This window comes from Hylobates moloch, unplaced genomic scaffold (genome assembly GCF_009828535.3).
Source record: "Hylobates moloch isolate HMO894 unplaced genomic scaffold, HMol_V3 SCAFFOLD_16, whole genome shotgun sequence".
In the NCBI taxonomy this organism is placed as follows: Eukaryota; Metazoa; Chordata; class Mammalia; order Primates; family Hylobatidae; genus Hylobates; species Hylobates moloch.
In genome coordinates this window covers 51129098-51152769 of record NW_026652291.1, presented here as the reverse complement: position 1 = coordinate 51152769, position 23672 = coordinate 51129098, and the positions used below count along the sequence as shown (strand labels likewise).

The window sequence follows — 23672 nt, the reverse complement described above, 5'->3', positions numbered from 1 at the left end:
TGATACACAGAAGTCATTATTTGCACCATGGCAATATTCCACGAACTCTATTCATAAACATAGAGGGAAAAGAGAGGTGTTGTACAAAGGAAAATATTTTGCTGGTTTCAAAGCACATACAACTTTATTTCCTTTCTATGTAAATATTTGACATAGCTTCAAAATATATTGATTTGGGGAGCAGAGAAGAGCTCTATGAGAAATGCTAGCAGGAGTGGTCGTCAAGGTGAAAACACTGAACTGGCTTTAAAAGAGACACATAACTGCAAACTGCTGTGTACTTTGTTGCCATGTGAGAGACCATTATCTGCGTACATGAACTTGACTGGTAGGTCTGTCAGTTCATGGTACAATAAGTGAGGCTAGGAAACTATTACTAATACTTGATCCATACTCAAGTCAAAAGAGGCTAGGAAACTATTACTAATACTTGATCCATACTCAAGTCAAAAGTGGATGGTCTTGGTCATTTCCTATCACTTCCCTTTCCCATGAAAAATAATTCAAACTTCAAACAATTAGCAGTTTGTCCATAGCCTGGGACCAAACCCTCCTCTACCCTGGAATGAGGAGTGAGGAATATCATTAAGCATTGAGAAAACTGTCAAACATCATTAATAACATTTGGATATGAGTGTTCAAATAATTTCTACCCCATACCCCCTTAGTATTAAAGGGCCATATTGCCACCATATAGTATTATTACTCAGTAAAGTAACTGCTAAACAGACATTTATTATGTTAGGGTTTTAATTCAGGACAATCTGTGGTATCTATAGCAACAAAAAGTTGTTGCTATAGATATAACCATAGTGTTACACTAGATGCAATAAAATAGACACAAACAGGGAAAACAATTTCCTAGAGCTAGAAAGCTTTTAAAGATAAAGCACATAATACCAAAAGTAACTGTAATAAGGAAAAAACAAAAAAAGAAGAGTACCTAAATGAACAGCTGTTGCTGCACAGGGAATGTTTAACATAAACTGAATTATAAACCCAGGCTAACCATGCCTCAGCTGAACCCACAGGAATAATAGGCTAGGGCCACCCCAAAGAGATTGATGTGGAAAATAAATCCAGAGCAATGAAAAGAGCCAGTCGGATATTGTCAAATTCAAGTATTTTGTTTCTGCTTTCTCTTGGTAAGTGATCTAATTCATAAAACACTGACATGGTAAAAGCAGGTACTCAATCTTTTAATCACTTACATGCCTAGGAACTAACAAACTACCACAAAGATGGGTGAAACTCACTGTCAATCATCTTTGAGGAATCAGCTGAGGACTACATATCTTACTTGGGAAACATGAGAAAATGGCTTCCACAAATTCCAACCAGTAAACTTACTCCTGGAGAATATTCTGGAATAGATTATTAAAAGGATGTTTTGTTAACACTTATGAAGGAAAGTAGTGTTTGCTAAGAGAGGCAGGTTCACGAAAATATTTTGACAGGAATACTCAAGTAACAGCCCCAGGAAACCCATCTGGATTATAGAAGACTTGGCCAGGTCTTGCATGATCAAAAGTCCTCGTGAACAAGAAAGAAAAATAAGTGCATGCTGATGTAATCAGGTGGACTGGAAACTGAACGACTGCCTGTGCTCAAAGCATGAATCTTGAGAGCCCAGCAAGTACTCAATAAATAATTTGTTGCATGAACTGACCAAGAGTCAGATCCCTCTAGTTCTCCAGACTGTAAAATACAAGGTCTTTAAAGCTTTCCTTGTTATGGAACAGTTTTGAGTCTCTTCACTCTTCTGGTTCTACATCTCTTCCTCAACATACTCACCCCCATTACCCAGAATAGTTAACAGCTACTCTCTCCCAACCATGGGAAAGCACTGAAATAAAGCATTTTTCACTAGTAGAGAATAAAACAGCATCTAATACAACAAGTTCATAGAGTAAGATTTCCATAAACATCCATAAACTTCCTTGATCATGTGAAATTTCTATATATTGGTTCTCTTTCTTTTGACCCTCTTCTCAAGAAACTTCTGAACCACTTATTTTATTTTCAACTGCCTTAACTTCCTCATCCCAAATAAAGCACAAGATTTATTTGTGCTTATGAAAACATGCAAGCCATAATTTACCTGCCTTACAAGCACCAGCAAAAACTCAAATTTACAAGCCATTTTACCTGACTGTTCCAGGCCGGGCGCGGTGGCTCACGCTTGTAATCCCAGCACTCTGGGAGGCCGAGGCGGGCGGATCACGAGGTCAGGAGATCGAGACCACGGTGAAACCCCGTCTCTACTAAAAAATACAAAAAATTAGCCGGGCGTGGTGGCGGGCGCCTGTAGTCCCAGCTACTCGGAGAGGCTGAGGCAGGAGAATGGCGTGAACCCGGGAGGCGGAGCTTGCAGTGAGCCGAGATTGCGCCACTGCACTCCAGCCTGGGCGACAGAGCGAGACTCCGTCAAAAAAAAAAAAAAAAACTGACTGTTCCAAAAAGGAAAAATAAAAATAAAATATTTTAAGTGTCACCATAATTTTTCTTAATTGGTAAGAGAAATGATGATGCTATGCCATCCACGTTTATGAATCTTGTCAAATGACAAAAGAGGTTAATGTGCTTGGCATTTAAAATTTTTCCTTTTTAGATCTAGGCATGGTATTTTTCAGAAAAACCATAATGCAGTACTTCACTTTTTAAAAAATGACAGCAACACGTCTTTATCATGGATTAAGCAAGTTTAAGAAATACTATTTTTAATCTCAAACAATGCACTGAAAGTGAGTCTTAATTTCAGAGTTTTATTGTATTGCACTAAAGGAACAGCAGGATGGTTATACAATTTTCTCTCATTGTTTTGAAAATCTGAAGTACCTGCAAATTCTTAAGAATACCTTTACCACCAGATTAGAACAGTAAGCATAATAACCAATTTCTTAGTAAGTAATGTCTTACAAATAAAAACACATTTAAAATAGCTTTAAATGCATTCTTCACAAGTAATTCAGCATATATTTTTATATCATGTTTACTTATGCTTAAGAATTAAAGCAAGTATATTTATTACTCTGATGGAAATATGGGAAATCTCTCATTCATGCAATATACAGGGATAATATTCAGGCGAAGGGAAAATTCCCACTTTGTATTTTTGTAAATGTATCCATATATAATCATCTACATGACAGATGAGGAAACCCATGAAGTTTCCCACTAGTCAGATATACATTTTCAGTTCATCAGAAGCACCTGATATCTACAGCTAATTTATAATTAGATACTGTTTCAGTGAAACCAAAATGAGCCCTACAAGTTCCTATAAACAAAAGCTTCCAATGTACTAGGACAGTCGGTAATTAATGCATCATTCAGAGGATTATGGCTGTTCCTTAAGAAGTGCAAGTTCAAACCTGTCAACACTAGAGGTAATCATTTTATATTAATTTATACGTAATACCATTTAAAATCTTTATCCGAGTATAACATATGAAAACAGTCTTTCCACAAGCAAAAAATGTGGAAACATTTAAAAAATAAGGAGTCATTTTTTAAAGTAACTGATCAGATTCCACAGGCTACTCTTGGACAGGATCTTGCTGGATAGAATCCCTTCATTTGGTGGCTTTTTGCATGCACTTAACTGGACCAATTCTTCTGTGTGTTGTTCTAAGAGCTCACCAAAACATAGATCATGCTGAAAAGAAGAAAAAAGATGTTAATTTGAACATTCCTAATTATTAAAAAAACTCAGAGCATGAGAGAGTATGCTTTATATAGCAAACTAGTATCACAGAAAATGACAAGACTAATGACAAGTTCACAGTGATTTTAATTTGCATTTATGGAATTCTGCCTAACATAGGACTTGGCTCAGTGCATGTACTGTAGTTGTCCCCTATTCCCTTCCAATTTTAGCAAGTAGAACAGCACAGCTGAAAGCTTAATGGGGGATCAGAGCTTAGAGAAGCCATCCAAACATCACACACTCTGGAGTCGTGTCTAATAATAGAATGAGCATCTCTGGAGGGCTCACTTCATGCCAGGCCCTGTTAGGTCTTTTATACACATTACCTCGCTTAATCCTCCAAGCAGTCCTAGAAGGCAGGTACCATGTGTATCCCCACTGTATAGAAAGGAATGATCAATCAAGGATCTTTCCCATTACAGAAAGGATCTAGACAATAGCAACGTTTAGGAAGCGGTTAAAAAGGAAAATGAGGGAAAACAGCAAAATAAAAGGCAATGACCTTTTGATTTAGGTTTAAGAACTGCCAAGGGCACTTCTACATAGAGTGATATGGGAACGGCATAGGGGCATGGTTCAAAAAGCATGTATCTCTAAACAGAAATACAAAGGAGTTGAACAAGCTTGATAGACAACCTTAAAACAGAACAAATGTCTTGGTGCTACCATATCCTGGTGAACGTTTTCCCACAACTGCACATCTCTAACTTTATCATTTATTCAATCATTCATTTCATTTCTTTCATTCAACAAATATGTTTGAAGTGCCTATCATATACCAGCCCGTTCCAGACATTTGCTATGGAAACTTACGAAATGAAAATTAACAGGAAACTAAAATGACACATACAATTTCACTTTTCAGAGCATTTCTTTGTTTCATAGATGAGTAATATCTGCATATGCACTAAAGGATACTCATTTTCACAGTAATAGCCTCTAAAAGCATAAAAATACCAAAAATACCTTTTTCCTAAATTTCAGTCTAACCATTCATCTTTTCTATGATGGAAACTTATGTATGAAGAGAAATATGAATATGAATATAAGCCTATCTTAGCAAGTTTTCAAGTAATGAAAAAGAATGGAAGCTTATGCTGTTTTTTTAAAGCTTGCAGCTTTTTTGGAAATATTCTGAAAATCAAGGAGAAAGCCCTCTCTAGTTGAGTATGTATTAATAAAAAATGAGAAAGTATTTTATATAAGTGATGTGTAAAAGTATATTCACATAGCTTAAAGAAATATATAATTCTACATTTAACAGTGTCCTTTTCTAGTTTTAATAAGCAGTCATTTCACTGCACCTACAACACACCTACAGCAGTGGTTCTCAACCAGGGCAATTTTGCCCCTCAGGACATCTGGCAATGTCCAGAGACATTTTTGGTTGTCATGAGGGGGGCAGGAGGGTGCTAATGGCATCTAGTGGGTAAAGGCCAGGGATGCTGCTAAACGTCCTATGATACACAGGACAGCTTCACACAGAAATTCCCACACAGCCCAGAACCGTCAACAGTGCTGAAGTTGAGACACCCTGACCTAGAGGAACAATGAGTCCATCAGAGTATAAAAGGAAAAAAATCAGGCTGGGCGCGATGGCTCACGCCTGTAATCCCAGTACTTTGAGAGGCCAAGGTGGGCGGATCACCTGAGGTCGGGAGTTCAAGACCAACCTGGCCAACATGGTGAAACTCCATCTCTACTAAAAATACAAAAATTAGCTGGGCGTGGTGGTGCACACCTGTAATCCCAGCTACTCAGGAGGCTGAGGCAGGAGAATCACTTGAACCTGGTGGGGCGGAGGTTGCAGTGAGCGGAGATCGCGCCACTGCACTCTAGCCTGGGCGACAGAGACTCCGACTCAAAAAAAAAAAAATCGGAAACTGCACCACCCTGTAAGGTAGAACTACTTCTTTCATTCATACCACTCAAATCAAGCAAATCAAAAAATAAAGGGCAGAGCACCCCACTTATGAAGAATGATAAGGAAAAAATGAAACATAATGTCTGGAGAGACCCTGAAGACAAGCAGAAGCTTCTGCAAACTCACACGTCCCTATCCTTCAATGACATCACTTTGCCATGGAGAATGAGGATCATCCTTTACTGACTGAATGTGTCTGAAAACTTATGAAGCAGCATCCCTGACCAAACCTTCTGCCTCTGATGGCAGGCTGGTTTACTGCCTTGACAAGCACCAGTGTGGGCCACACTGAATGTGTGTGAATTTGCTGGCGTGCACCACGCACACTTAAGACACTAAGTTATTCTTCGAATGGATTTTAAGGTGTGAAAACCATAATGCCTGCAAACTTTTAAAGCAGCAAAGTGAAAGCATATTTCATTTTACCTTTTCAACTTACCCGTATAGGTAGTAAAAAAATGCTAGAAGATAAAAAGCTAATTTGCACCATCCTTCCTTCTGACAATATGCTAGAATATCTGCATTCATGATGGTTGTAGGGTCATAGAGTCCTGGGCCACTCATCACTGGTCTACTCATATACCTGGAATAAACACAGTCGATTAGGCATTCAGAAAGGGCAGCAAACGTTCAGATAAGAAAGCAGGTCTTTCTTCTAAAAAATCTGTTACGAGAGGTGGTCCATACAGGGAAGCATTCTTTTACTTATGGGTAAAATGCTTTCCTTTTACCATCTTAATTTTAAAAGTAGAGCCCCTAAATGAGCAGAATGAGATAGCTAAACAAGTTTCATCTAGTCTCTGCCTTTTCAGAAATCCAAGAAAAATAGGAAGAACTGTAAAAAGAAAATAGGTGTTTTGTTTTTTACTTATCTTGACATAATTTTAGACTTGCAAAAAAGATATAAGAACCTTTTACCCAGATATTCCAAATGTCCATTTTTACTATATTTGCTTTCTCCTTCTCTTTCTCATTCTGAGTACTGTTTTTTTGTTTGTTTGTTTTTTTGTTGTTGTTTTGAGACAGGGTCTCACCCTGTCACCCAGGCTACAATATAGTGGTGCAATCTTGGCTCACCACAATCTCAGATTCCTGGGCTCAAGCAATCCTTCTGTCTCAGCCTCCCAAGTAGCGGGGACTACAGGCACACACCACCATGCTTAGCTAATTTTTTTGTACTTTTTTGTAGAGAGGGAGTTTTGCCATGTTGCCCAGTCTGTTCTCCAACTCCTGGGCTCAAGTGATCCACCTGCCTCAGCCTCTCAAAGTGCTGGGATTATAGGCATGAGCCATTGTACCTGGCCCTGAGTAAATTTTTTTTTTTTTGAGACAGAGTCTCACTCTGTTGCCCAGCCTGGAGTGCAGTGACACGATCTTGCCTCACTGCAAATTCCGCCTCCCAGGCTGAAGCAATTCTCTGCCTCAGCCTCCCAAGTAGCTGGGTTTACAGGCGCCCGCCACCACTACTGGTTAATTTTTGTATTTTTAGTTGAGACAGGGTTTCACCATTTTGGACAGGCTGGTCTTGAACTCCTGACCTTGTGATCCACCCACTTCGGCCTCCCAAAGTGCTGGGGTTACAGGCATAAGCCACTGCGCCCGGCCAAGTACATTTTTTTCTGAATCATTTCAGAGTCCATTGTAGACCTGATACCACTTTACTTCTAAATATTTCTTCAGTATATGTCTCCTAAAATCAAGGACAATAAGGTTTGGACATGCCTATTTAAAACAAAAACTTCTAACTCTATATACGGCAGATACTACTATGGAAGTTATAAAATATTATCTTTTACAAATAACCAAAATTAGGTTTAAACACAGAAAGAAATTAGACACATACTGTACATTTTGACTTCTCCGAAGTTCAAGGACAAGCAAAGCTAATCTAAGTTGATAGAGGTCAGTGGTCTTGGGAGGTGTGGAGGGTAACTGACTAAGATGGGGCACAAGTGAATGCTCTGGAGGCTACACCTGTTGTGTATCTTGATCTGGGTGGTGGTTTAACAGGTGTATACACATGTAAAAATTCATTGAGCTATATACTTCAGACTTGTGCACAACACTGTTATACTTCACTTTTTAAAAAAATTCCTTTAAAAATAAAGTAAGCTCTATAAGAGGTATTGAAATAGTTTTTGTTCATCCACTTGATTTAAAAAAAAAAAATGCCAACTAATCTTCCATTTTTATGTAGGTGACTAGCATGTAAGATAACCATATCAATCACAGTATATTTAAGTTTTAATTTAAAAAAATATTAAAAGTGTATCTAAATATTACCTCCAAATATGATATGCCAAGAGGGGCATATTGAGACCCAGTGTAAGCCACTCTGCTGCACAAAGAAACATGACACAGAAGAAAGCGTGGATGAGGTACTCTGGGAGTACAAGCTGGAAGGAAAACACAAGCCAGTTATCAAAATGCCTCGGCATTAAGTCAACTGCTAATCTGGAAAGCAGATGGCAACCAAGTTTCCATAAGGAAAAATCACTGTTTTCTTGACTCGGAAATAAAAGATGCTACTGAGTTTTATTTCCATGTTTAACTTTTTACCAAAAGTAGGATTACAGGCAAACTGACCAGAGCATATAGCTTCCACTAACATAGTAAGATACGTGACTTAAAATTCAAAGCTCAAATTCTTAGAGTAATAGATCAAATTATACCACCCAGATTGTTAAACAATTTGCTAGTCAACTAGAATACTTTTTCTTTTCACCATTCAACAATGATAGAAGTACAAAAATGAGATATCTGATCACATGCAACATATTAAAAATCCCACAGAAACAAAATTCCCCTTTAGAATTTTACATATCAGTGTTTTTAAGCCTTTAACAGAAACCAGAAATGCTACATACACAATATTTAGCAAACCACATTGCATTCTCACAAAAGTAATTTTTTAATGGAAAGCCAATCAGCCAATAATCTCAGCACAGTGGGGGGAAGAACACTAATATGCACAAATGTAAAAGATTTGCTTTCTGCAATGTAGGAGGGAAAAGACTGAGTTCTTAACCATGAAATTAGGATTTTCCAGGTTCCCAAGTTCTCATTCTTAGGTGGCCTTTCCGTTTCTTTACCCCTGCTTGCCAACAAAATGCTACAGACACAACAGAAGACCAACAGAAGCTCAGAACCCAAAAACAAAATAAACCTTTTGGTAGTAGGTAGTATTAAGTGAAGAAAAATTAATTCGAGCAAAATGCTTTTTATAAAATGACCAGGAGTTAATGCTTTATGTTAAATTATCTTTCTCATCCTAAAGATTTCAGCCTAAGGACTTTGTTAAATAAAAATACCAAAACCTCTCATTGCAAGTTTCACCCAAAGTATCTCCTGTAAGTCACAGCTACAAAGCCAGTTTCTCAAATGTTTACTTCATACCAAATGGAAATCATATGAATACTTATCATCATCAGATCACTCCTGAGGGGAAACCATGGCTGTTGATATTGTAATCATACTACATACTCAGACCCATTTTCTCATACTCCCAAATTACCTTTCCAATTTAAAGCTGTAGAGGGGACTTTTTAATGAATACTATTTAAAAAAAAAATCCAGGTAAACAACTCATCTACACCACTAACCAAATATTTTCTACAAACTTGAGCAATACAATAACAAAAGACAAACTCTGCATATGTACCTAAACTTCTAAATAACATTTAAGCCAGCATCTATTTAAGATCAAAGTTCTCTAAACAAGAAAAGGGCCATAGGACTCTGAAACTCAAGGACTATAACCAGAACAAACCAAGAAAAATATACATTTTATTAAGAATTCCACTAGAGTTGCTTTTATAATACTTGTTTAAATTACAGATGTTGTCTTTAAAATATAAGCCTATTTCAGCCCTAAAAAGCCAACTGATAACTAACAAACAAATCCTCATGCAAGGTTTTATCCTACACTTACAGACTGAAGTACGGAAAGAATGATTTTGAAAGCATGACCCCCTCCCGCTCTTAATATTACTTTAATAAAAGTGTTAATAATCTACAACTCTACCAGTTCTAATACGAAACAACGTCATTCCCTCCCTTCTCCTCAAAAGGAGTCCAGAAACATTTACTACCCATCTCTCTTAAAAACCCTCTCCGAGCATTCTTTAATGACAAAATTTCCCCATAAGAGACAAAAAAATTATTCAATTTAGGAACCAAGGTTCAAACAGAAACTAGTATCCAGAAAAAATACCTCATGCAAATATGGCTGAAATGATAGCATTTAAACATGCAAAATATAATATTCTCTTGTTAAAGTTCACAATTTAAAAAACAATGATATTTGTCTTCCCCCATACTTTGGCAGAACTGTCAAAACAAATTTAAATAGGGAAAACTGTCAGATGCACTGCTATTCAGCCAATTATCGGCACCCTATCCAAAAGGCAACCTGTGCTGCTATAAAAACGTCCTTCAACCTCCTGCAGCATTAGGATGTCCCAAGCACATGTCTCTTCTCAGTGAGAATTTCTTTCCATTAAGAAAAGCCAGGAATCGCATATTACCTGTTAAAATGAAACCTGTCCCTCCTCAATTTACAATACATTAGGAAAATACAAAAACTTGAGCTTCAAAAATTAGGCTGTCTTCAGTTCAAATTCTGACTCCATCTTAGCTGTATAACATTCGGCAAAGTGTTTTAACCTGGCAAAGCTTCAGTTTACTCTCCTATTCATGAGTTAACAATATACCTACCTCAGGATTGTCATGAGAATTAAATTTAAAAATTCAGGCAAAGTGCTTAGCACAGAGCCTAGCACCCAGGAAAATCCTCATCTGATTTCAGATATTTTTACCTTCATCATCATTTGGTTATTTGAAGTAATGAAAAGACAAACAGCATAGAATACTATTAATAAACAGCTATCAAAAGGGGAAATTTCAGTTTCTTCATTTCCTGGTAACAACTTCAACTACTTAGGTTAAGATGTTTTACAATTAACACTTAATACTTTCCAACAGAAGGCAAATTCATCTTCTTATGTCTTGTTTCTTAAGAGCAAAGAAACAGCTAATAAGTTAATACTTTTAATTGTACCTACATCAACTCTTACTGTAACAGTTCTCTAAAGACAAACTAGAAATCTCTTCCACCATCCACATTTATCTGGGAAACAATAATAAAGTACCAAACTAACTTTCTAGATGCTTTTCCAAATAAAATCCCTCTAGCACACTAGTGCTAGTACACTAGTATGCCAGACAATTAAAATCTACATAAACTCTCCCCTTCGTTAAATAATTTTTAAAGCTGAATTACTGTATTTTATTTCTTGAAGACATGGCCACTGCTTTCTTATAAACAACCAATCTTTCAATTACTGACCAGTCAGGCAAAATCAAATACACAGGTTAAAGGAGAATCTTCCTAAATGCAGTCAAAAATACAAAAAACAAACTGGGTACCCTGGTGTGCGCCTGTAATCCCAGCTACCCAGGAGGTTGAGGCAGGAGGATCACTTGACCCAGGAGTTTGATACGAGCCTGGGCAATATAGAGAGACCCCCATCTCGAAAGAAAATTTAAAAATACATACATATATTTTTTTTTTTCAAAAACCCTAAGCACAATGGAGCTGCATTATCACTAAATTCATGATGGCTCAGAGCTCAGTGTAATTCAGGCCTGTTTTAGAAACAGAAGGTAGATACACACTAGAAATAACTACATAGACATTTGTATACAAAATGTTATCTACAAAATTATGGCACCCTAAGTCCAAAGAATGGCATTGCTGCGAGATCCCAGAGCCCCCAGAACAGAGCTATCCACCTAACAGGCTCTGAATAAACATCAGCTGAAAGAATGACTCATTTATTCCAGAATATGCAAACCAAAGATAAAACTAGATATGGCAGATAAGTCCATACTAAAGATTTCACTCACATACTACCTCACAATAAGTCACAACCCGACAATCATCTCACCATCTTATTAGTCATTTTATGTTAACCAACTTTCAAGTACTGCATCAAATAATTTCACATAGAAGTGCCTATGGCTATAACATAAAAAAACGCATACGCATTTAACAGCTTTCCCTACTTGACTGGGCCAGCAAGCATATATTTGCATAAAATATGAAATTTCATGAAATCATAAACCTCAACAGGCATATGAACGAGCACACTGAACAAAACGTTACAAATACAAATGCCCTAACCCTCCCCATGAAATGAATATAGCATTAAAACATTAAACTAAGAAGCAGTACACACCTTTAATGCAATTTTGACTCTTTTAATCTTTTTGACTTTTTCAACTGTCTTTGGCCGACAATGTAAAAAGCAGATTGGAAGAATGTTAGTATGACAGCTGACAAGATCACCAGCAGATTAATAATAGAATAGTCAAGCATGACAGGAGAAAGAAGATTTTTAAAATTCTGCCTACTTCAAAAAGTACAAATATATTATGCTACTCAGAATACTGGCCATTTTCAAATTACATCAAGTTAAAAACAAATATATTTTTAAAATCTAAAGATAAATCCTATATTATAACTTACGGGATTCAGGGTATTACACTGGTCTATAGGATTCTTGTAATCAGTCTTCAGCTCATCAAATGCTATAATCTAAAATAAAATTACAACAGTTACGACCACTCACTTTAATTAAAAGCAGCAACAAACCTGCCCCGTCTTCAAATAACTATTAAAGTTAATAAAACAAGAACAAAAGTACACCAAGATCACAAATACCAATTTATGGTAAACTCATATATGACAAAAAGAAGAACCAGAATACGATTTAAAGTGAAAACACTCTTAGTATCACTAAAATTTGGTATTACTGTAATAAATACCTTCAATTTTCAATTTCTTCAATGCCTCTGCTCAAATTATTTCAACTTATCTCTACTTGAAATAATCTTTTGAGTAGAAAAATCATTTCAACTCTTTATCCAAATTCCTCTTTATCCTAAAAAAAAAAGCAAACCTTCCTATGTCAACTTCTTTCTGCAGGCTTTCCTAACTCCTTTGGGCAGAAGTAATTGCATCCTTGTCCACATCTCCACACAGCATGGGACTCTATAATGCCATCAATATGGCTTTTCTCACACTGGAGTGTGGTATTTACACACAGGTCTGTCTGCCCCTCTACACTCTCAGGGAGAAAGACCATTTTTATTTATCTGTGCATGCTCCTCCTCCCTTGGCACAGTGCTCAGTGGGACACTAGAGATGGGCTTGAACTCTTCAATGTGTTCCCATTTGTGCCCAAACACATACATTGCTAAGGATGCTTTTGTCCACACTCTGGAGGAATGTGGCTTCGACCTCAAGGGTCACTAGAATGTACATTAAGAGTCAAAATAGGGACTCTGCACCACTTTGTGGCATCATTTCCGGTGACAAAGAAAGAAGAGAGACGCAGCAAGTTGATGGGGGAACCATTTTAGTTGCTAACACTACTCACCCCAGGGACACACAACCTAAGCTATCTTTCTCCTAATGAGTTAGGAATAGTATCTTTATATGTGAAAGTGTTGCTCAATATTATCAGTAATCAGTAAAGTTACATATTTCCATCTTTTAACATGACTGTTTATTTCCCTGTTAAAATTTAGATTCATAAAAAGACGGTTTTTTAAATTTCTACAGTTCTATAAAATTCACCAACCTGCCCTAAAAAAACTCCAACCAAATAGCAATAGAAGGAAAATAATAAAACATTAGAATGTAATCTCTGAAAGAACAAAGATTGTTGTATTTACTATTATGTCCCGGGGCCTAATATATAAAATAGTGCCTGGCACATAGTTCAGTGTTCAATAAATATTAAATGGAAGGAGGGGGTGAAAAAATAGCACTAGGGATTTAAAAAAAAAAAAATGCAGAGCTCACCGGGGGGGATTTCCCTTGGCTAATGACACCTAACACAAATGTTAAAAACATAAATGTGTAATTAGAAAATACTAATTTCTGATTACTTACGGACATTATTAGTCTGCTACTTGACGTCAGCCATGGTATATAACCCCAATGCATTTTAGTAATAAAGCTCAAGACAAGAATCATAATCATAAGTACTTGTCTGTAACAAGATCCAACTTAACAGAATACAAAACTTGTCTTTAAAACTGACATTTACTTGGACATTTTCTTCAGGTGACTTCAAGGGAATTTTTTTTTTTTTCCTTGAGACAGGGTCTTACTCTGTCACCCAGGCTGTAGTGCAGTGGCACAATCTTGGCTCACTGCAACCTCCACCTCCTCGGCTCAAATGATTCTCCTGCCTCAGCCTCCGGAGTAGCTGGGACTACAGGTGCATGCCGCCATGCCTGGCTAATTTTTGTATTTTTTGTAGAGATGGGATTTTACCACGTTGCCCAGGCTGGTCTCAAACTCCTGAGCTCAGGTGATCCACCTGCCTTGGCCTCCCAAAGTGCTGGGATTACAGGAATGAGCCACTGTACCTAGTCACAAGGATTTTTTAAGTATGTTGTTGAATGGGTTTCTCTTTGAGTGCTATAGGCTAGGGTTTTCGAACCTCTTCTGAGAAGATTCTTAAATTAATGATTTTCAAATCTTTTTGCAGCTATGTGGCTTAGCAAAGACACCAAAAAATTTCCCACAGAAGTATAACAAAAATAAAACAGATAAATCCCTAAAGATGCCCACATACACAATTCAGGATACCTTCCAATTTGATACACATCTTTAAGGAATGACTTCTAAACTTTTAATTTTTCAAACAATATATGCTCCCGACTCTATTCTCCACAGAGTATCAATGACATGAATTAGGACTAAATTGACAGATACAATCATCAGCATAAAAAACATTCTCTAATACAGTGATTAATGTAAATAAGATTTTTGGAATGTAATTTAAAAATTGTAAAATGAGTCTTCTGAAAGATACTTCAACTACCTGCTAGACTTTGGTTTATCTCCTCCAAATCTCAGGTTGAAATCTGATCCCCAATGTTGGAGGCGGGATCTAACGGGAGGTGTTTGGGTCATGGAAGCAGATCCCGCATGAATGGTTTGGTGTCATCTTGGAGGGAATAAGTGAGTTCTCCTGCTATTAGGACCCAAGAGAACTGGCTTGTAAACAGCGCCTGGCACCTCCCCCTCTTTTTCCTTTGCTTCCTCTCACTACGGGATCTCTATACGCTACTCCCCCACCATGAGTGGAAGCAGGCTGAGACTTTCACCAGATGCCCAGTCTTACAGCCAGCAGAATCCTGAGGTAAATAAACCTCTTTTTTCTTTGTAAATTGCTCAGCCTCCCGTATTCCTTTATAGCAACACTATAAACACTACAAAGGAATGGACTAAGATACTACCTAAGATGATAAACATGAGGTTATATGGATAATAGAAAAATTAAAACTATTTATTTAGAATTGTTTCCAAAAGGATACTAATTCTCTGAATGAAGAAATCCCTAAGCATAAAAGCTCTCCACGAATCTGTGGTATAATTTTTTTTAATTCTATAACACGACTTAAAATTATTTACTTCACCCAGACACGCATTCGTTTAAGCTGAAATTAAATTATCCATTTTTTGAAAGTGCAGTTCAGGTTCTCCTTAAGCCAAACACAACCTGGTTCAAAATGTAAAATGTGAAAAAGCCTACCCCACCGCTCTAAGAATCTCCATCATCCCAGAAAAAAGGAACACCCATCAAGCAGGGTGACTTAAAGCTACATCTACAAGTGGAATGGAACCACACATTTTCTTTCTTTTTTTTTTTTTTTTTGAGACGGAGTCTCGGCCCAGGATGGAGTGCAGTGGCGCCATCGCGGCTCACTGCAACCTCTGCCTCCCGGGTTCAAGTGATTCTCCTCCACCTCAGCCTCCCGAGTAGCTGGGATTGCAGGCGCCCACCACCATGCCCGGCTAATTTTTTTGTATTTTTAGTAGAGACGGGGTTTCACCATGTTGGCCAGGCTGGTCTCGAACTCCTGACCTCGTGATCCTCCCACCTCGGCCTCCCAAAGTGCTGGGATTACAGGCGTGAGCCACCGCACCTGGCCATGGCACCACACATTTTCATCAGAGGCCTACTAAGGCTGAGCTAGTCTGTATCCCAAATTGTCTTAGGTATTTTTCTTCTACCAAAGCAGGGCTGAAGATGCTCTTCAAATTACTGCTCCTACTGACAAGCATTCTGAGGTAGCAGTTATTTCCGACACAGTTAATAGCCTACATAAGTATTCCTGATTACAATAAGCAGTCAGGTCCTAAAATAATTATAAACATAATCACACTGCTTAGCAAAAAGGAATGGATTTGTGATATGCTTCCACTTTCGAGACTTTTTTGCACAAGATGCTGCTGCTGTTTAATCATTCTGCCCCTCCGTATGTTTCATAGAAATCCTTGTTACTGGCATGATGAAACCTGACTTAAAATCTACATAAGAGTGAACGTGGTCATTCAAATTAAAAGCAATATTCCAGAAGGTACTGGAATATGGGGAAAAGAGAAGCAAGTATGAGATAAATTTTTAATGAATGGTTTCCAGAAGGCTCTCAATGCTTTTAATTTTGTGCTAAAGCAACAGAAATTCTTATCTCTGTAAAACTATGTCACAGGGAACTTACGACTTTTTCTTTTTCCTTAGAGGGACCAGTAAGGCTGTGCTTCCACCCTGCAATAGTGATGATGATGTGTGTAACAGAAATAAATACTGCCCCAGAAAAGCTTAAGGTTTCTGAGCATCTCAAAATCAAATGAAAACCCCCTCTACTAAATCAAGCAATCCTGAATATAAGGGTGGCTTGGAAAGCTGCCGGTTGAAACTCCAGCGGTCAAAGTATGATTTGGGGGAGAAACGCGGACATGCAATCAACAAAGTAATCAACCGAACTTGCATCAAAGTTCACCAGGAAACAACAATCTGCAAAAAGAAAAAAAAAAGTGATTTGATTTGAAGAGCACCCAACAAGTGCTGAAAAGTAGAGTTGGAAATTCACCCTAAGTAGGTTACATTTTGGCCACAGTTCTGTGGAAACCCTAAAAGAAAGCCAATCTATATTAACAAAAATTCGGAAAACTTCATTCACACTACGCCCATACCACCGCGCGGTCGACATCCTCCCCGGGGATGCGGGGCCGCGGGCCGGCAGAGGTCGGTGCGAACGCAGCGCGCAACGGCGGGCGCCCGCCTGGACCGCGGCCGCCCCACCCAGTCGGGGAGGAGTAGCGGTGCGCGCGGCCTGTGCCGAGACACCGCGGGCGCATCTACCTGGCGACCGCGCGCCCCGGCTCCTCCAGTACTCGCGGCCCCCAGACCGCGGACGGAGGGCGCGCAGACCCCTCGCCGCGCGGCCCGTGCCAGCCCGGCCGCATCCCCGGCGCGCAAAGCCCCGGCGTCCGTGGCGGCCCGGACCGCGGGCCCAGGGCGAAAAGAGGCTGTGTTTCCGCCTCGCCTTCCTTCCCCCAGCCCCAGCTACTCACATGCCAAATAGCGAAGAAGATGAGCGCGGCAGTGAGCAGCAGCGCCAGCATGTAGCAGAAGGCCGCGAACGTGAACGCCATGGCTGGGGAGGAGGAGCGGGGAGAGGCGCTGGTGCCAGCAGAGAAAGGCGGCGCAGGGCCGTGTGGGTAAAACCATTCACTTCCCCCGGCCACAGCCACGACCGCCGCCGCTGCCGCCGCGGAGCCAGCCCTCTCAGCGCGCCTGCGCACCAGCCCAGCCGCCCCGGCGCCCTCTGATGGCCGGAGTCTGCGTTGCACTGACATTGTCCGCACACTTGATTGATTGATTTTTCCTTCCTTCTTGCGTTTATTCTTTCAACAAATATTTATTGAATGAATGCCTAGTTTGTTACAGGTACCGCGCTTCTCGCTTCAGATACGAAGATGAATAAGATAGTACCTGCACTGAAAGAACTTAGTATAGTGCCGGAAATGAACACCTAAATAAATAATTAAGTTATTATAACCCCGTAAACGGATGTGTGTGGGATGTTCTGAAAGGTCGAAGAAGGACAGCCAGCCCGCCCTGGAGCATTTAGGCAGGATTCCTGCTGTAGGTGTTTCCTAAGTTGGCCTTAGATGATGAGAAGTTCTCCAAGCAAAAAGAAGGTAGAACTGGCAGTCCAAGGAAACGGTTCAGAATGAGGAAACGCACAGAGATGGAAAAAAGAAAAGAAAAATAAAGCTTCGTGTCTCAGGTGAAACCAGCAGCAATTCTGTATTAATGGAACCTAAGTGCAAGACAGTGGTGAGAGTTAGAAATGAATTAGCAAGGGATCAGATCATAGAGGGCCTTATATGCTTCATTACGGAGCTCAGACTTCTTATCCCATAAGCCCAAATTTTTCCAATTTTTTTGCTCACCACACACGACTAGAAAGATTTTTTTCATTGCAACCCGGTGGAGTATCATACAGACATCAAGTTATGAAGAGGTGGAAATCTAGATATAGAGGCAAAGAAATATAGATATAACCAAAACAATTTCCCAAAACTGTACTAATGATCCGTAAGTACTTTCCCTTCTACTCTCTGCTGCTACTTTTTTGTTTTTAATGCTGGTTGTAACACACAAAATTGATTCAAAATTGATTAACTTTCCATTACAACCATTTTTAAAAGAAAAAAAACTCTATTAACTGATTGCTGCTGATGGAAGAGAAAATCATTGAAGCCTTTTGAGCAAAAGAAGACCATGTTTAGATTTGCATTAAAGATCGTTCACCTAGCAAATTGCGTAGAATAGTTTAGAAGCAGGGTCTGTCCAGTGCTGTGCAACAGAACTTTCTGTGATGGTGAAAATTTTCGATACCTACATTGCCCAATACAGTAGCCACTAGCCACATGTGGCCATTGAGCACTTGTAAATCGTCTAGCATGACTGAGGAACTGAACGTTAAATTTCACATCACTTTAAGTAAAATGTGGCTAGTGTATTGGACAGTACAACCTGTACCACCAGAATTATGTGGCACCTATGTGCAAATTATCAAGTTACTTTTGGCCAGGCACAGCAGCTCATGCCTGTAATCCTAACGCTTTGGGAGTCCAAGGCAGGAGGATCACTTGAGCTCAGGAGTTCGAGACCAGCCTGGGCAAGGTAATGAGATCTCATCTCTATTTCTTTTTTAAAAAAATAAAATAAAATAAAATCAATAAAATCCAATAAAATTTTTTGTAAAGTTACTTTCTCCAGATGGACAGAGGCCCACACCAGAGTGTAGGAATACAGGCTATACTTCAGCCCCACCAACCTCCTTGGCCAGGCACCTATGTGCAGTAGACAAACTGCCCAACTGTGCACAATGACCCTGATTAGAGGAGTGTTAGATTGGAAATGGGGGCCCACAGCAATGGTCCAAGCAAAAGTTGCTGTGGATCTGAACTAGAGCAGTGGAAGCTGGGAAGGAAAGGGGTAAACATGTTTGATAGTATTTGGGAGACAAGCTCAGCTGAACTTGATTAACCGGATGCCCTGGTGAAAGAGAGGAAGGAGGCAAATATGATTTAATTCAGTGCTTCAGGCCACAGGGGCACGGCATAACACAGCATCAGGCAATATTTATACAAGAGAACTCACAATCTAATGAAAGGCAGATGCAGCTTCCTGGGCTCAGGGGAAAGAGAGTTTGCAGGGAACTACGCAAGCCAAACCATGAGATCCAACCCCCTTTTTCCAGATGAATCCCATCTACAACTTGGGAAATGATATTTCATCACCAGATACCAAGAAATCCTACCTTTTGGCAACAAGCTTTTCTCCAGCTTCACTTGAAATGTATATTTTCCTTGTCTGGTGACTAGGCTAGCACCTTATCTCATAGAATGAAACTGTCTCCCAGGCACCCACCCTTAATTAGAAGGGGCTACCCCTATTTCACCTGAGGAGGAAGAGGAGATTTGTAAGAGAAATTTTGCCTGCCTCAACCCCTACTACTGCGGTTACATAAAACCCAGGTTCCACCACCATCTTTCTTCAAGGGTAGCATTTTAGGTATTTCAACAAAGGTTTATTGAGCACCTGTTCTGTGCCGGGTGGAGTGCTGACTGATTCACACAGTCATATAAGCTGCAGTGGGATGAAGCCCCCTTCACATATTACCAGAGCACACAGGTAAACTTTAGACTTGTGCTGTCTAATACAGGAGCCACTAATCATGTGACTATTTAAATTTAAATTAATTTAAGCTGGGCAAGGTAGAACACACCTGCAATTCCAACACTTTAGGAAGCTGAGGCACAAGGATTGCTTGAAGCCATGGGGTTGGAGGCTGCAGTGAGCCATGGTTGCGCCACTGCACCCCAGCCTAGGTGACAGACTGAAACCATGTCTCCAAAAAAATTTCTTTTAATTAAAAAATAAAAACAAATTAAATAAAATTAAAAATTCACTTCCTCAGCTACACTAGCCATATTTCCAGTTCTCATATTTCCAGTATTCAATAGCCTCATGTGGCTACTATATTAGCATAGATATAGGATACCTCCAACATAGAAAGTTCTACTGGGCAACAGTACTTTAGACAATATTAAGCAGCTATAATCTGTTAGAGAATACACCCTTTTGAAAGAGGATAAAGAGCTAATTGGATCAACCAACCATAGACAAGGTAGTGAGGAAAATAATGAGTTTACTTGACATTTTGGAAGACCATTATAGACAGTGAGAAATGTATACTCTCTGTGTTCAAACAATTCCTAGTATTCTTTGGAATTTGCATTAATTCTTTTAGCCCATGAGAGTACTTTTGCAGTAAACAGTGAATTAAGTTCCTGCTTTGACTTGTATTTATGAATGGGGCTGGATAATATTTCAAAGAAGGATTAATTTATATGCTTGTTCTCTCTCCCTCCTTCTCTCCTCTCCTCCTTCCCTCAAATTCCTTTGTTCAAATTCTTTCCATCAATTTACCATCACTGCCCCCACTAGCCGTGTTCCCAATCTGGACAGCAAGACACAAGTCAGCTGCTTGGAGCCCTGGAAAACAAAGCCTGCAAATACAAAGCACCTAGTCTAAGAAAAACTTCAGATACACAGAAAAAGTTCAGATACACACCTGAGAAATTTTCCAGCCCCCTTATCCCCAACTAGATAAAGCTGGTATTGCGGAAGGGAAGGGGGAGGTGCTGAACAGTTAGGAGAACGTGACCTCAAGAAACTTGCAAGGCTCTAAGGAGACAAGCACCACCATGCCAAACTCCAGGGAGTTGCTTGGCAGCGCAGCTCAGGATTTCTGCCAATTGACTGCAGGCCATACTTCACCACTGATCATCCAGGTGGGAGTGAGGCTTGGCACTCTGCCCAGCACTCCTCCAGCGCCAAGGGCAGGGCAGGTGGGGGTGTAGGATACTCTGAGACATGGTGGTAACATAAAAGGGAAAGCTCTGCATTGGTGTAAATTTATCCTCAACCAACTAACTAGTGAGGACTCCCACAAAGGGAGAATAATAGGAGAACGTCTCATCCCAGTTACAAATGCCATATGCGATCCACTATGCTTTCGGAGGATCTGGGCCCTTGCCTTGAATAATGAGGCACTTCCAAGAGGAAAGAACCCTGGGCACAGAAGACTGTAGGTCATCAGTCCCCAGTCTTCCAGAAGATGTTTGTGTATTTGGGGAAGAAGCTATTTCACCTGATAATTAATGGTGGTTGTGGGTTGACTATGGATCTAGACATGTGACTCAGACATAAGACTTGGAAAGAATAGTTATGAAGCTGGGGAAAATGGGATGCGTAACCGAAAGTATTGGTTGCCCCCAAACCCACCCCCACTTCTTTCTTGTTGGCAGAGCTCAGAGTTTGTTCAAGGCTTCATGCCCCCTATGCCACATGCTCAGAAGAGAAGCCTTTCCCAGGCTTCTCTTTTTTTTTTTTTTTTTTTTTTTTTTGAGAAAATGTAGCTCTGCCCCTCCAGAACAATGTGTGATTCTCAGTTATTTTCTGTATGTGGCAGAGCTGACAATGTGTTCATGTTTTTTTCTGCTCGCTATGTACATTTCCAAAACCTTGGGTTACAGCAGCATGCAAGTAGAGAGCTTCAGGCTGTCCAGCAGGATGTGGTTTCTCAATATTGGTGGCTGTGTCATCCACTCTGCCCTTTGCACTGGGAGTGCCTGTTACACAACCATGATGAAGGGAGTTAATGTACAGAAATGACTTAGTCAACAATTTCATATGTGCAAAAAAAGTCACTTTATTGTTTTGTTTTGTTTTGTTTTTTTGTTTTTGTTTTTGTTTTTGGAGACAGTCTCACTCTATTCCCCAGGCTGGAGTGCAGAGGCATGATCTCAGCTCACTGCAACTTCTGCCTCCCAGGTTCAAGCAATTCTCCTGCCTCAGCCTCCTGAGTAGCTGGGATTTCAGGCGCCCACCACTGTGCCCGGCTTATTTTTTTATTTATTTATTTATTTATTGAGACAGAGTCTCACTCTGGTCCCCCAGGCTGGAGTACGGTGGTGCGATCTTGGCTCACTGCAACCTCTGCCTCCCAGGTTCAAGCAATTCTCCTGCCTCGGCCTCCTGAGTAGCTGGGATTATAGGCGCATGCTATCAGGCCCGGCTAATTTTGTTGTATTTTTAGTAGAGGCAGGGTTTCACCATGTTGGCCAGGCTGGTCTCAAACTCCTGACCTCAGGTGATCCACCTGCTTCAGCCTCCTGAATTGCTGGGATTACAGGCGTGAGCCACCACGCCAGGGCTATTGTTCTTAATTTTTATGTGTCTTTCATAGGCCACATAGTTTAAAGATGGTGAAATGCACAGATCTTAAGTGTACAATTCAAGGAGTTTCAATACACATATACACCTATGTAACCTCCCCCCTAAAGACAGAGAACATTTCCATCACCCTACAAAGTTCCCTCATGACCCACCCCCTAGGCAACAACCGTTCTGCTTTCTAGCACCATGGATGAGTTTTATGGGTCCTTCAGCTTCACTAAATGGAATCATATGTATTCTTGGTGTCTGCCTTGTTTTGGCTCAGCATAATCTTTTGGGGTTTTCTCTTCAATATTCATCCATATTGCTGCATGTATCAGCAGTTCATTCACTTTTTAAAAATCAACTTTATTAAAGTATAATTTACAGAAAATAATATTTACCCATTTTAAGGGCACAGTCAATGAGTGTGTGGAAAATTATACACTCACCCACCCACAATCAAAATGTTCAACATTTACAATACCCAAAAAATTTCCACCATGGTTCTTCCTAACCCACAGCCAAGGCAACCACTCATCAGCTTTCTGGCATTATAGATGAGATTGGTCTTTTCTAGACCATCATATCATTGAAATTATATTGTATGTACTATTGTCTGGCTTCTTTCATTCAGCATATTTCTGAGATTCACCCGTCTTGTGTTTTCACAGGGTTTTTTTCATTGCTCTGTAACATTCCACTGTATGAATATATCACAATTTGTTTATCTGTTCTATTTGTGGACATCTGGGCTATTTTTAATCTGGAGCTATTATAGACAAATCTGTAACATACATTCTTGTACATGTCTTTTTTCTGAATATGTATTTTCTTTTCTCTTGGGCAGATACATAGGAGTGAAACTGCTGGGTTATGGCGAAGGTGCTATATTCTTTATTATGTTTAAGTAGCTTTATTCCAACTCCAATTCCCTTTCCAGTGGATTAGTGAAAAATTCTGTCTCAGGCATTATTGGTGGCCTCCCTTCTGAGAGTCATACCAGTGTCCTGGAAATGTATGTGATCACTGTAGCAGAACGGACAAATATTAGAATCTTTGCCAAGGTTGGGAACTCTGGTATCTCCTGGCACCCCAGGGTTGTCCTCTCTATGATGCCACTGCCTCCCCACAGCCTACAGAACAGGGGACGGATCCTTACTGCCTGCAGGACTCACAGATATCTCTCTGATCCCTTCCCAGTTTAGGAAATTAGCTGCTCTCTCCTCTCTCCTGGACCCCCAAAAGCCTTCACTCACCATCCTCCCGCTCTGGGACACTTATGAAATTCTCTTCAGTGCAATGAGGGCTTTTACAAGAGGCAAGAAGAGCTGTTGATCAGATGGCTTCTTCTTTCTGTCCTTCCTGCAAAAAT

General features: G+C 39.8%; 1 protein-coding gene across 3 annotated transcripts; it reads right to left on the bottom strand.

Annotated features, from left to right (window-relative positions):
* Positions 1 to 413: 413 nt before the first annotated feature.
* Positions 414 to 17265, bottom strand: CNIH1 (cornichon family AMPA receptor auxiliary protein 1). Of its 3 annotated transcripts, XM_032179196.3 has the most exons (6): positions 17074 to 17265; positions 12163 to 12231; positions 11873 to 11920; positions 7917 to 8029; positions 6073 to 6216; positions 414 to 3658 (listed from the first exon to the last, which is right to left on the bottom strand). In XM_032179196.3, the coding sequence occupies exons 1-6, from the start codon at positions 17152 to 17154 to the stop codon at positions 3631 to 3633; spliced, it is 483 nt and encodes a 160-aa protein (XP_032035087.1). In that variant the 5' UTR covers positions 17155 to 17265; the 3' UTR covers positions 414 to 3630. The 3 variants fall into 3 exon arrangements, with proteins under 3 accessions (XP_032035087.1, XP_032035088.1, XP_032035089.1); XM_032179197.2 differs by lacking the exon at positions 11873 to 11920 and having other exon boundaries at positions 17074 to 17264; XM_032179198.3 differs by lacking the exons at positions 11873 to 11920; positions 12163 to 12231.
* Positions 17266 to 23672: the final 6407 nt, after the last annotated feature.

Excerpts from the sequence above, each read along its gene's own strand:
- CNIH1 (XM_032179196.3), bottom strand. The coding sequence starts at position 17,154 with ATGGCGTTCACGTTCGCGGCCTTCTGCTACATGCTGGCGCTGCTGCTC. Across the intron at positions 11,921-12,162 it reads AGTGTAATACCCTGAATCCC|ACAGTTGAAAAAGTCAAAAA; the intron begins GTAAGTTATAAT and ends TGTCGGCCAAAG. Across the intron at positions 8,030-11,872 it reads GAGTCAAAATTGCATTAAAG|CTTGTACTCCCAGAGTACCT; the intron begins GTGTGTACTGCT and ends TTTTCCTTCCAG.